General features: G+C 37.0%; 1 protein-coding gene across 2 annotated transcripts in view; it reads left to right on the top strand.

Annotated features, from left to right (window-relative positions):
* Positions 1-13,561, top strand: part of pav (pavarotti) — a 277,353-nt gene that overhangs the window by 200,727 nt on the left and 63,065 nt on the right. For both annotated transcript variants that reach the window (XM_067145761.2, XM_067145760.2), the window contains exon 12: positions 9,403-9,534. In XM_067145761.2, coding sequence (XP_067001862.2) covers positions 9,403-9,534 — 132 coding nt within the window. The remainder of the gene's footprint in view (positions 1-9,402; positions 9,535-13,561) is intronic.

Here is a 13,561-nt window from a genome sequence, read left to right as displayed (position 1 = left end):
GTGCTCAAATACGTCAGCCTCGTGTTGGTAGATTTACTGGCACGTAAAAGAACTCCCGCAGGACTAAATTCCGGCACCTCGGCATCTCCGAAAACCATAAAAGTGTAGTTAGTGGGACGTAAAGCAAATAGCATTATTAATGGTTATATTACCTTACAGCTACATATCTAAACCTATATTTCAAAATAAAGACGCAGAAATAATTCTTGATTGTCAAGATTGTCAATCTTATTTTTGTAAAAAGAGGAAGGAATACAAAGATTTAATGAGTGAGAATAAAAGGAACTGGCAGGCCAAAGAGGCAAAATTATTATATAAGTTCTGTAAAGAAAATGAAATTAAAAAAGTATGGAAAAGAATTAGTACAATATGTAAAAATTGTAAAAGCTGTAAGCAAGTAAGGAGTGGTTAATGTATTTTAAAGGGTTATTAGGGGGTAAAGACACATGGGAAAGGAAGAAAACTGAGGCTGGTATACTGAGACATGTGGAGTTTACTCTGCCTGAACTAGACGATATAATAACCACAGATGAGATACTAGATACATTGATAAAAGGGAAGGGAGGAAAATCATGTGCTGTCAATGGAATTATGTATGAATTCTGGAAAGATAGGGAACAACAGCCAGATGCTAGAAATAATAACTAAAATATTTAACAAAATCTTTGATGGCAGAAAAATTCCAAGATGTTGGCAAGAAGGAGTAATTTGCCTGATATATAAAAGAAAGGGGGGAAGATCGAACAAGAACAATGATAGGGATATCACCTTGTTGGATACACTCAGTAAAATTTACACCGGTATTTTAGCAAGAATTATGAAATGGGCAGAAGATTACTCTATATTCTGTGTACCAGTCAGGATTTAGGAAAGGAATGAGAACTATAAATACCTAAGGAGGAAAGGAGGTAGATTTTATATTGCAGCACAAGACCTGCAAAACGCTTTTGATTCGTTTAGCAGACTGGCTGTCGCTGCAAAGCTGACTGGAATAGGGATGTCAAATAAAATGATTAAAGCTATAGAAGAATTATATGCAGAAGTGATATGCTCGATTAAAGTTAAGGAAGATCTAATAGTAGGCAGGATACATTCGAATATTGGACTTGAGCAGGGATGTAAAGTATCACCAATTTTGTTTTGTTTTTCGCGTCACACCGACACAAACAGGTCTTACGGCGACGATGGGATAGGAAAGGGCTAGGAGTGGAAGGAAGCAGCCGTGGCCTTAATTAAGGTACAGCCCCAGCATTTGCCTGGTGTGAAAATGGGGAAACCATGGAAAACGATCTTCAGGTCTGCCGACAGTGGGGCTCGAACCCACTATCTCCCGATTACTGGATACTGGCTGCACTTAAGCGACTGCAGCTATCGAGCTCGGTTTTTTTACTTTTTATCATTGATGTAATGGCCTGTCGGGTGAAGGAGGAGAGGACAAGCCCCTGCTTAAATAACGAAATTCCTGGCCTAGTCTTCGCAGACGACATCCTTCTGCTCTCACTAACAACAGTCGGTATGCAAAATAGTCTTAAGAAAACGGCCGAATACTGCAGTACATAGAATTTGAAAATAAATATCAAGAAAACAAAAGTAATAGTTTGTAAAAGAGGAAATAAATTAGAGACGAAAGGCGCTGGTGGTTAGAAGGTGTAGAATTAGAAGTCATAAATAAATTAGAATATCTAGGAATCATAACATCAAACAGGATGTGGAAGGAACAAATAAGACGTGCCAAACTGAAAGGACTGGCTGCCCTATCAAGTACAAGGTCTTTAGAGAGGAAGATGCCAAATATGGAATACAAGCTGCACAAAAGTGTTTTAAATGCTCTTGTGATATCAAGATCACTGTATGGTGCAGAAATATGGGTATCGAAGTAGACAAAAACAAATTTGATGTAATAAGTAATAAATTCTGTAAAAATAATAATGGGTCTACCAGAATGCACAGCAAATAGTGGAGCTAGTAGATTATGTGAAGATATTTACAATAGATACAAAAGAGTTACATGTTAGCAACCTTTATTGTCCTTCAATGTAGTCGCCAGCGTTGTGTATAACTCATTGCCAGCGAAGTGGAAGTTGTAGTATAGCTTTAGCAGAGCCTGTTCTGTTGATGGTGCGAATGGAGCGGTCTACTGCCTGTTGAATCTCTGCAACAGTTCTGAAGCAAATGCTCATGAATCGTCCGTTTTCGATCACTGTCCAGCAACGCGGCAAGAGCATGCACTTCTTCTTCACTCGCTGGACGACCTGCCCGATGAATGTCCACCATAGTTTGCCAAACATCGTTGAGGCTTTTACCCAATGTGCCACTGTTCTGTAAGGCAATGCAGATTCCCCGGAAGCCTCTTGAAGACCTTGATGACACTGTCTAGCTGCATGATCTCTGGCACATTCAATCTTGATCCAACTCCGTTGCTCCTGTTTGGAAAACATAGTGACAACGTTACGTTAGACCGCTAGCTCACACATGACTGTGTTTCTCTCGCTTGTGCGCATGCAGGTGATGTGGGAAGGGCGAGTCCATTTGCTCTGAGGTAAGGTAGGTATGTAACCAACGTGTGCTATCAGTGACAATATCACATTCCGTTGCAAAGCGTCTCCACAGCAGTGTTGCCACTATTTAAGTTCCAACCCTCGTATTTTCAAGTATTTTACACACCTTTGAATACACTGTTTTTATTTAAGAAGCCCCAGTGGAGAAGGTTTCGTTTTCTCGTTTTTTAATACTCTCATCGCATATGTAGTGACGGCACATAGCATGTATCTTTCACCGTATCCGTACATACACTACGTAAAATGCATGCATGTCGGGAAAAACATATCAGTGTTTATATATTCGTGTTGGATAGTTTTTATTTGTGTACTCAGTAGTGTGATTTCTTGCTTAACACAATATCTTTCCTTGTCCCCTGCAGAAACGCCTTAGAGGTGTTACTGAATAAACTAACCTCCGAAATCAGTCATTCACTCTGTGCTGTATCTTGATGTGTATCACATTCTTACTTAATTTCAGTGCATAGTTTTAAAATTAAGCAATCATTTACTTCAGCATTTATTTCTATTGAGTAAACTACTGCTATCGACCACGTTATTTACGCACTTTTTACCAAAACAAGTTCTCTTTTATTTTGAATTGTGCTTATAGATCACTAGTCGACAAGTATTACTAATCGACTCTGATAGCACCTTCGACTTCAAATGTTGACAAGAGCTCGCTAGTGCACATAGCAAAAAATCTATACCGAAGATGACTGATCACATTCAATATAATCACTGGAGTGCATAAATACTGATAATGGAAAAAATTGTGCACGTTTAATCGCTCGTAATAACGGATGCATCAGTGATAGGGTTCTTGCTATTACCGAAGGATAATACACAGTTTAATATAGGGATTTTTAAAGGACAGAAAAAAGCTGTCGTTATAACCGAGTTCTCCCTATATGCCGTACTCGCAATAACGGACTTGTACTGTAATATCAAGATACTTCCCTTTGCATTCTTTCTTTTTATCTCTATTCCATTCTTGCCATGCTTTCTTCTTTTCTTTCTCTGCTTCTCTCAGGTTCTCATTCCACCGTGGTATCTCCTTCTCTTTCACTCTTGTCGATGTTCTACTACAGGCACACTCTGCCCCACTTACAAATGCCGCTTTGAAATTGCACCATTCATCTTCCACATTTCCTACTTCAGTAACTGGAATTGGTTGTTTAAGTCTCTCCAGAAATTCTTCCTGTACATTTTTATCTTTTAATTTCCACGCTTTATACTATCTCTTACCTCCTTTAACTCATTGGGCCCGAGCCACGGAACCGTTCCGTGCTTCGTCTCAGTGGACCAAATGCCGGACCCCGGAACTGTTCCGTTGTCTCATTTTACTACGTAATTCAACTTTTCCTCAAGAGATGGCAGAGTGGGTTGCATTTGTGATTTGTGTAGGGACTCTTTCTTTGCAATGTTATATGCTCTTTGCTAATATATATCAATAGTGTGCTCGGTAATATTAGTTTGAAGTGGGCTATCTCTCGACTTTGAGATTCGCTTGTAAACAAGATGGCTGCCAGTATAGAACTGATTTTTCCCGATATGTAACCCCTTTTAGGAAGTAATGATGATTACAAATGTAATTTTTTCAGTGAAATTAGTAGTAATATTAGTACTAGTGTGAGCAAAGCTCCAGAAGAACAAATAGATGTGGAAATCGAAGAGGAAATGAAAAGAGAAGGCTGTATTATAGCTCAGCAGGCGGACTGAGTACGGACCCGTGATGCTAATAAAATAAAATGTTTTACTGTATTCCTTGTTCCGCACTTTGTGGTATGAAAGCCTTTTGTTTTCATGTGTATTTAAATCTTTAATTGTCTTGTAAGTAAGAAATTTCTCACGATATGAAGCGACACTATATTTCCTCCAAAATAATCCCAGCGCCAATGCAATTTCAATCCAACAAATATCCAGGATTCAATGGGTTAATTTTTCCATTATCCCCACACTCATTTTTACTATCACAACTCATATGAGCTCCATCAAATGCTTCTCCTGATAAAGCTCTTACATCCATCAACTGTTTGTCCTTTCCACCAGAAAGTAATCCATTCCTAATTTTATTAAGTAATCAATTACTGATTTTATTCTTCTGTCACCCCAGCCATATCCTGTAATTTTCCTGCTGTTTTTATTCCGAAACCATGTGTTGCTTACAATCATTTCCATCCTCTCACAATGCTCAACTAATTTCTCTCCTTAATTCATTTTCCCGTATCCATATGGCCCAGAGAGTACATCTTCCTTTCCTTGTCTTTCGTTTTCTACCGGTGCATTTAAGTCTTCCATTATAACAACTTCCACATCAATTATCTCCTTTTCTAGTTTTTACAGGAATTTGTCAATATCCTCTTTGTTCCCTGTCTATGGGGCATACACTTGTAGGAAGACCTTCACTTTGTTCTTCATTCTCAGTCAAATTTTCTTTACCCTGTCGATGTTGTACTCTACCATACTCTTCCAGCTGTTTTGAAAAGACCAGGTTCATTCCATTTTCTGCCTCTCTGCCACTACTCCAGTATAGCACATATCCTTTCCTCATTCTCTTCTTTCCTTTCGTCTTCCATTTAACTTTACTCAACCCCATCATTTCTATAACATACCTGCCAATTTTCAAAAAGAGAAATCCAGAAGATAGCAGAAAATTTTTAACAACATGCGCATGCGTACCAAAGTCCAAAGTGAAAAAGAACGTATGGGGGAGATTACAAACAATACTAATACAAGTCAAATACATGTTATGATCTCCCCTGAAATTAAGTACTTACACAAAGTTACATCTTGATGAGTGCTCATCTGTTTTCACTTAACACTGGGAACAGTTCACACAGTACACAAACAGTGTTTTTCTGCATTTTAAACTTGCGTGTCACAATATGGATGTCACAGTCAAACCAAACATGTACACTTATTTACAAAATTCTGTCAAGTTCACAATATGCAAGATATTATTCATCACAGATTGGAGAAGACAGATGGAGATGAGTTGCTTTCTTTATTTCTTCAGAAATTCTGGAGTAAAACTACTTTGGTAACATGGACCAGTACTTCTGGTTTTCAAAACAGAAATAGATTCCAGAATTTCATTTGACATCGAGGACCTAAAGTGATTTTGGTTCTTTTTCACCAACCTGGACACACGTTCACACTCTGCATTGCTGTGCAATAGAGTCGGAACAGAAAGCATTAGCCTGCATATCCTATCATATTTAGGAACACCATCAGCTCCACAAAGGTTCATCAAGCGAGCCCATTTCGCGACATATGTCAGATTCTCACTCTCAACAGTAGCACAGCCATCAATCGGAAGAGCTACACATTGGTTCTGAACCACATTCATTGCAACTTCAACCGACTTACTGTCCTTTCTCGGCAGCAATGATGGAAATCTTTCTATAAAGAATTGTACAGAAGAAAACTGGACATCTTCAATTCTTGAAACATCTGCAATCTTTGCATGTTTCAGTACTTCATCATTGCAAGGGAACTTGTTAATAATATAATCACATGCTGTGCAGAAGTAAGCTCCGGCAGATTTAAAGAATGTTGATTTATCTCTATCATCAAGTTTCTTCACCAAGTTCATTGTCTCAATGCCAAAGACTAGCTCATCATTGTCTCTGATTCTCAATAGAATGGTATGAAACTTTTAATAAAAGGGAACTTTTGATCACTTTTGATTTAACAAATCTGGAAAGCAGCTGCTTTAACAGGTTCGTCATTAGTTCTAGCAGTTTATGAATGTGAGGGGAAGCACTCTGAAGTGTAGAATTATTATCAAATAAAGGATTGATATCATACAGGAAGGCACAGTATGCCTTATTTAAACCTGATGATAGAAACATTAAAAAAAATTCTTCACGATTTTGAATGAATGAATGAATAAGAGAGTATGCCCATTCCCTAGTTCCGGATTATCTGGAATTAAGGGAGGGAAACACTCTTATTGTATTGCAATTTGTTCAATTTTGATACATGCCTTACATTTTCCTCTTATATTTGTTTAACTGTACTAAATAAAATTTGTTTTGTCCTAGATGCCAGCAATACTATATTGTCTGGGACAACATGTATCTTAACTTATGTATAAACTTAAAGCAAAAATGATCATTATCAAACAATATAACTGCTCACCTCGCAGCAAAAAAAAACAACCACCCCCACACACACTTCTACTTCACAGCAGAAATAATTTAAATAATTGTAAATACCAACTTTCTAGCAGATACTACACATTATGTCAAGCCTTTTCAGGCAAGACACAAAAGCGCTTTCACAGGCATTTAAAGAACCTTTTCAGGTGTATCACACTATTTCAATGCTTGCTTAAATGTCACCATGTATCTTACCTTTACTATTTATGATGCAAGTATTTGTTTAACAGTAACAGTAGGCCTACTTTTAGTTAGTGCTAATTTCTTTTCATTTCTTTCTGCCACATACTTCTTAAAATACAAAAAACTTTGCTATTCTTCCTGGAGTGATCCATTCTTTATTTAACAATTTAGCTATTGTATAAAATTACTTTTCTCTTTCTACTTTTAACTTATATTCATCACGAAAATATTTAGTTCTCAGTGCATCAGTTTCCCTACATACTCGCAATAGATGAGCCTCTTCCATTATTTCTCCACAGAATAAACAATGATTTTCATTATGGTTCTCTGTCAGCCCCTTATTTTTGTATACCCCATTAGCCACCATACCACACTTCTTAGTTCTCTATTTGGGAGTCTTTCTTTACTTATTGACATATTTTGAATAATTCCACAAAATTCTGCTAGTGTTCTTTTGGTTTCATATTCTGCCCTACTCATCTGTTTCTCTATGTCCCTCACTCTAATCGTTACTTTTTTGATGAATCTCTTTTCTTTACTGTTCATCTCTTTATCCCAGTATTCTCCCATTCCTATTCTGTCTAGCATACTTTTCACGTTTGACACCCAATAATCATCATCTAGGTGTTCCATCTGGTATTGGTAGCTAGGTTCAATATTTCCCTCCCCTCTCCCCTTCTGAATCTTAACCAATATTTTACTACTTTCCTGCTTACATCTGCTTGCCACTATTTAAGTTCCAGCCTTCGTACAAAAACCTTTGCAGTGAGTCTGCATAAAATTATCAGCGCATTATTGCAGATCACACTCCTCAACCATGAATTATTTGGAGGTTAAACTCGGCCATGTGCGAGAGAAATGACTTTGACCGTCATCTTGAATACAACAACACTTTGATCAACTTGAGTCGAAACTCGGCTGTGCGAGTTTCAACATACGCCCCATCGTTGAAAGATGCGGATGCCTGTCCACTTCCTGGATTTATCTTCATTAACAATAGATTTCATGACTACAGTATCTATAACAGGGCTACTACAAGACAAATATGCACCACATTAGTAAACTTCACACGATTATGTTCTTAATCCTTATGTAGTCTATCACACGACAAATATTTGCTACCCTTCACTCCATCACTCAACACAGAATAAATTTCTAATTTCTGAAAGGAATGCGAAAAACAACTGCAAACAAGCTTACTGGGTTATTCAGCAATATCAATGAAAAGCTAATGGCTTGCTTTAAAGTTCCAGAATTCAAGGCCATTTCCCATTTTTGCTTTCCCCGACCTGCCTCCTGTGGCAACGACTCTAATCTGTGTTGGAAATCACATTCCTTTCACAAAAGATGATAAAGAAGAATTTCAGGGCTGGGAAAAATGTGATTGTACTTCTGATGATGAAATTTTGTAAAGCAATAAAGGAAGTATTTTTGAACAGATTTAATCTGACTTGAATCGGGACTTCGAATTTATGATGTGCTAAGCGAGAAATCGCTTTAATGAGGAATGCACACTACGAGGTTACAATGTATTTTCTTGTGTCTGGTTAAATTTTGGAAAGGCTATTCCCAAGTAATTTATACCTAAAAGGCTATCCATTACTCTACTGGTGCTTGAAATATGTTTTCGTGATACATATGAGGTTAAATTAGATTTGGTGGCTCTATTTGAATAAGAAAACTGAAAAGTTTGCCACAGAAGCCACTGGAGTGACACTACTCCAGTTCTTCAGAATGAAATTGAACATCCGCATTCACGTTGTCTCGGAATTAAAAAATAACTTACGAGTAAGCCGTAGTATGGTAATCTGTGAAAACACAAGTTTTGAACAAATGGATTGCCGTCACATACCAATTGTAATGTGTCTGGTGTTTTCCCCAACTTTTACAAAAAAATCTGATATAATGACAATCCACAAGAGCGAGTACATTTTTAATACTTTATAGAGCTGCTTTGGCAAACTGGGTATCAGAGCTAAATAACCAACAGGATTTGCAGGCGTTACAGGGGTGCTCAAACTCTTTGGTTTAGGTAACCAGAAAAAAGAATAAAAGATATAAATAATAAAATTTTATTTGAAAAAAAATAGTTTGTTCCCCATTTTAGCCTAAAATTTGCCTTCTTTTTTTTTTCAAACCACATTAAAAAGTGGTTTACAGGTCGTGGAAAATGAAAGTAAAAAGTGTAATATTGCTATTACAAAAAATCTCCACCCTTAATAATTGGCAAGGTGTTTGTGTAATTGACTGGAATTACCAGTGGTTTGTATATCAATGTATGTCGTGAGTGGACCTATTTAGACACAACATCGAAAGCTTTCCTGTAGGTGTTGGCAGTCTTAATCCCTGCCAATTCATGGAAGCTTTCCAAACTTGAATGTCATTCCATATGGTTCAAATTTCATTTAAAACTGTAGAACCTACGGAATATGCTTGCAGTATTAACGGTCTCTCTGAACTCCAAGATTAGGTTACTTTTTAGAGACTTGCTGGTAACTATGATTTTTCTCTTGCAGTTGAGAGAAATAAAAATGCAGCTGAACCAACATATCCTGGAAAAAGAAAAGGTGAAACTTAAATATTCCACTAAAGTGGCAGCAGAAACAGAGAAGTTGAAAGATGCTGAGCAGAAATTAAAGATTCAGAAGGTAAGTATTACATTGTTAGAATGAAATTTCTTTGTAATGCACTGAAGATTTTAAAAAATGCTCCTTAAAGATTACTTCATGTTAGTTGTGTCAATTACTTTTATTTTTGAGAGCTTCTTTTGTTTATCCGGACTATAACCGGACTGATAATACTATAAACATTACACCATTATCTGTAAAGGGTATTACTGGGCGAGTTGGCCGTGCGGTTAGGAGTGCACAGCTGTGAGCTCGCATCCAGGAGATGGTGGGTTTGAACCCCACTGTCAGCAGCCCTGAAGATGGTTTTCTGTGGTTTCCCATTTTCACACCAAGGAAATGCTGGAGCTGTACCTTAATTAAGGCCACGTCCTTCCCATTCCTAGGCCTTTCCTGTCCCGTCATCTCCATAACACCTATCTGTGTCGGTGTGACGTATAGCAAATAGCAAAAAACAATGTAAAGGGTATTTTCAAGGTAAAATCTATTTTATGTAGAAAAATAAAGTGTAACTTCATTTCTCTCTTCACTGGATCTGAAATAAATGTTCATAGATTACCTGAAAACTGGACAGTCCTAAAGAATGAGATCAGTAGAACTGCTTAAGAAAATCTAGTAAGAAAGGCAAGATCAACTCAGAATCAATAGATAACTCAGGAGATACTAGACCTGATGGACAAACGTCGGAAATATTTAAAAAAAAAAAGGAAGGCAGAAAAGAATACAGATGGTGACTAAAGAATGAAGTAGATAGAAAATGGAGGACAGCTAAAGAAGAACATCTGAAGGAGAAGAAAGTATTTGAAGGTTGCATTGTTCTAGGAAAGATATTATGTTGTACGTGGGGAAACATGCAAGTCACAAGGTTCAGAGCGCTCGGGTGGACTTCCACGAGTTACCGTGTAGCCTAGTGCTGCAAGTTTCGAATGTAAATAGTGAGCATTGAGCAATTATTGAGGGATATTTTCATTTATGATGGTTTTAGTGCCATAAATTTTATACCCAAAAGTAAATCCGTTAATACTACAAAAGAGCACGCTATCTCAAATGTCATAGGTAGGTGTTAAATAACAGAAGGTTTGACTTTTATTATTTAAATATTTTTACAGTTTGTTTTGCGTTGCATCAACACAGGTAGGTTTTATTGCGATGCTGGGATAGAAAGGGCTAGGATCGGGAAGGAAGTGACCGTGGCCTTAATTAAGATACAGCCCCAACATTTACCTTGTGCGAGCTCAAAGATTAATCCCTAAGAGTGTTCCCCTCCGCAGAAAAAACCTCATTTCTCTGAAACCGTTAAATGTACAAAGACAAAATTCCAAATAGTGGTATATTTTAAAATCCTTGATGTGAAATAGGAAATATTTTTGAAACATTCTACCCCAATGGGGTTAAATACCGTTAGCTCTGGAAACAAAATTATTCATCCCTCCAAAACCGTTTGACGTACGAAGTTGAAACTTTATGTCCTAGGTGTAAAATTTGATGTTCAAAATACTTTTAATAATATTGTATTTACACCCCGCTAACTACTTTTATGGCTTTTGGAAACACCAAGGTGCCAGAATTTTGTCCCACGGGTGTTCTTTTACATGATGGTAAATCTACCGACATGAGACTGACGTATCTGAACACCTTCAAATACCACCGGGCTGAGCCAGGATTGAACCTGTCGGCTTGGGCTAAAAAAGCCAGTGCCTTAACCATTTGAGCTACTCAGCCCGGCTTCAAAATGTTCCTCTGCTAAGGATTTTAAATGGCGTTTAGCAATCACAATTTTGTTTTCAAACGTTTTATGTTTGAACTTCAAATTTTACATGAAGGTTTGTCTTCTATGTTGTAGATATTAAATAAATATTTTTAAAAACACTCTACCCCTTAAACAAAATATTCATTTGTCCACTACAGTTTGACGTATGAAGTCATACTTTCACAGGTTACCAAGCTCGATAGCTGCAGTCGCTTAAGTATTCAGGAGATAGTGGGTTTGAACCCCACTTTTGGCAGCCCTGAAGATGGTTTTCCATGGTTTCCTCTTTTCACACCAGGCAAATGCTGGGGCTGTACCGTAATTAAGGCCATGACTGTTTCCTTTCCACTCCTAGCCCTTTCCTCTCCCACTGTCGCCATAAGACCTATCTGTGTTGGTGTGACGTAAAACAATTTGGGAAAAAAAAAAGACTACTTTCACAGTTTGGTTGATTCTACACCCTAAATCAGGGCCTCTCAGAGTGCAGACCCCCATTCCTCCATTTAGAGCAATAGCGCTGTCTCTCTCTTTCCCCACACCTGTCTCCCTCTTCCTCACTTGCTCCGTAGCACTCCAAATCCAAGCCGAGCTGAGCCAAACTTAGCCGCGTAGCCCAGATGCGAAGCGTTGGTCTGAGCCGAACGAGCGGGACCGATGCACTGTGCACAGGAACTCTGCGCACCAGTTTGCACGCATGAGATTTTGGGCGTTTGAGAGGCCCTGCCCTAAATGATAGATAACATAAGGCTTTAAAGTATTCAGTTTTTACAGGTTCAAATGAGTGTTAGGTCCAAGACTTATACCTAGCCGTCAGTGGACTCTCCAAAATTTAAAACTTTGAAAGATAACTTTCAATTTAAAACTGTAGCAAAGCACGGATATCTTGCTATTACTGTATAAGATAAGACTGATATAAACGTTTGAACCAATACATGTACATATCTCTAATTTTGTAATATATGTTTTATTTGTACCTAAATGTGAAACCTACATTTGGTAAAAATAGAATCAAACCTGAAGTAGTTTCAGAATTCAATCATAATTCCCCTTAAGACTTTTTGTGGAAGAATGAATTCATATTTATTTACAGGAGGAATGAAATATGGAATCAGTACAAAATTATTGGATTGTGTCAATTTAGTGCTGTAATAAACAGGGACAGACGTTCTCAATGTCTGTTTTAATAATGACTTACACAACTGTCATTCTCGAGGGGTTAGTTATCTTTTGAATTATATATTTCTCTTATTATTTCATGATACTTTATTCAGTTCACTGCCAATATCCATTTTTGTCTTCTTTCTTTTTTGTATTCCTTAACACTAGAATCGCTATAACGTTCTGAATTATGGCAGTTAACACAACAAAATCATTTAGCACAAGAAGTACCTTCCATATTGCCACTATATGTAACAAAATACTATTATACAGTCGAATAAGAAATAAATCTTGCCATCATTCAACACATGAATTGTGCGTTAGTTAAACCAGCATGGGCTTCACGCTACCTCAGTGTTTTGCCACCTTTAGCACTAAGTCACTTGCACTTTCCCCATAGGAAAATCAAAGAAACCTTTGGAGAGAGAAAAACTAGGTGTATGAATACAGTATTAGGAACTCGGGCAGAAAGCCACTTGTAGGGAAAGAAGATGCGCCATTCCGAGGCTGAATCTCATAGCGTTCAAGAAAAATCCACAGTTAGGGTCGGTGAGCACCTCAGGGTTTGTAGCAAAATATATTTTTTTTAATGTGAATTCAGATAAGACTTACCCAACGCAACACTTCCATTCATGCCAGACAAATTTGACGAATGTTTGTATCATATGTCAACTGCAGAATCAGCAAATATATACTCGCATTACCATAATCTTAACTTAAGTACTATAGTATAATCTATAAATAATGAAAATGAATTAATTCTTACTATCTTTTATTGAAAAATATTAAATATGATGGATAAATTAAATATTTGCTTGAGGCTCAAAATTCTTATCAAAATTAAGAATATTATCTTAAAATATTTGCTCAATAATATCTTCACTTCATATAAATTGTCACAATTATCATTAAAAAGAAAATAGTTATCTCAGCTTTTCCTCAACGTGTGACTTTAAAATTACATCATTCACATCATATAAGTCTTTGTAGATTGGAATTAGTTAACCAAAATTAATCTTTCTCAACACGAATTGCCTCTCACATATTCGAATATTAAGCTCCTGATGTTGAAGTATTAAGTTATCAAGAAATTAAAATGTTTAAAATAAAATATTTTGATAATAAGTTTGAAATGTTAAA

Source organism: Anabrus simplex, chromosome 4 (genome assembly GCF_040414725.1).
Source record: "Anabrus simplex isolate iqAnaSimp1 chromosome 4, ASM4041472v1, whole genome shotgun sequence".
In the NCBI taxonomy this organism is placed as follows: Eukaryota; Metazoa; Arthropoda; class Insecta; order Orthoptera; family Tettigoniidae; genus Anabrus; species Anabrus simplex.
This window is presented reverse-complemented; position numbering and strand designations above follow the sequence as displayed.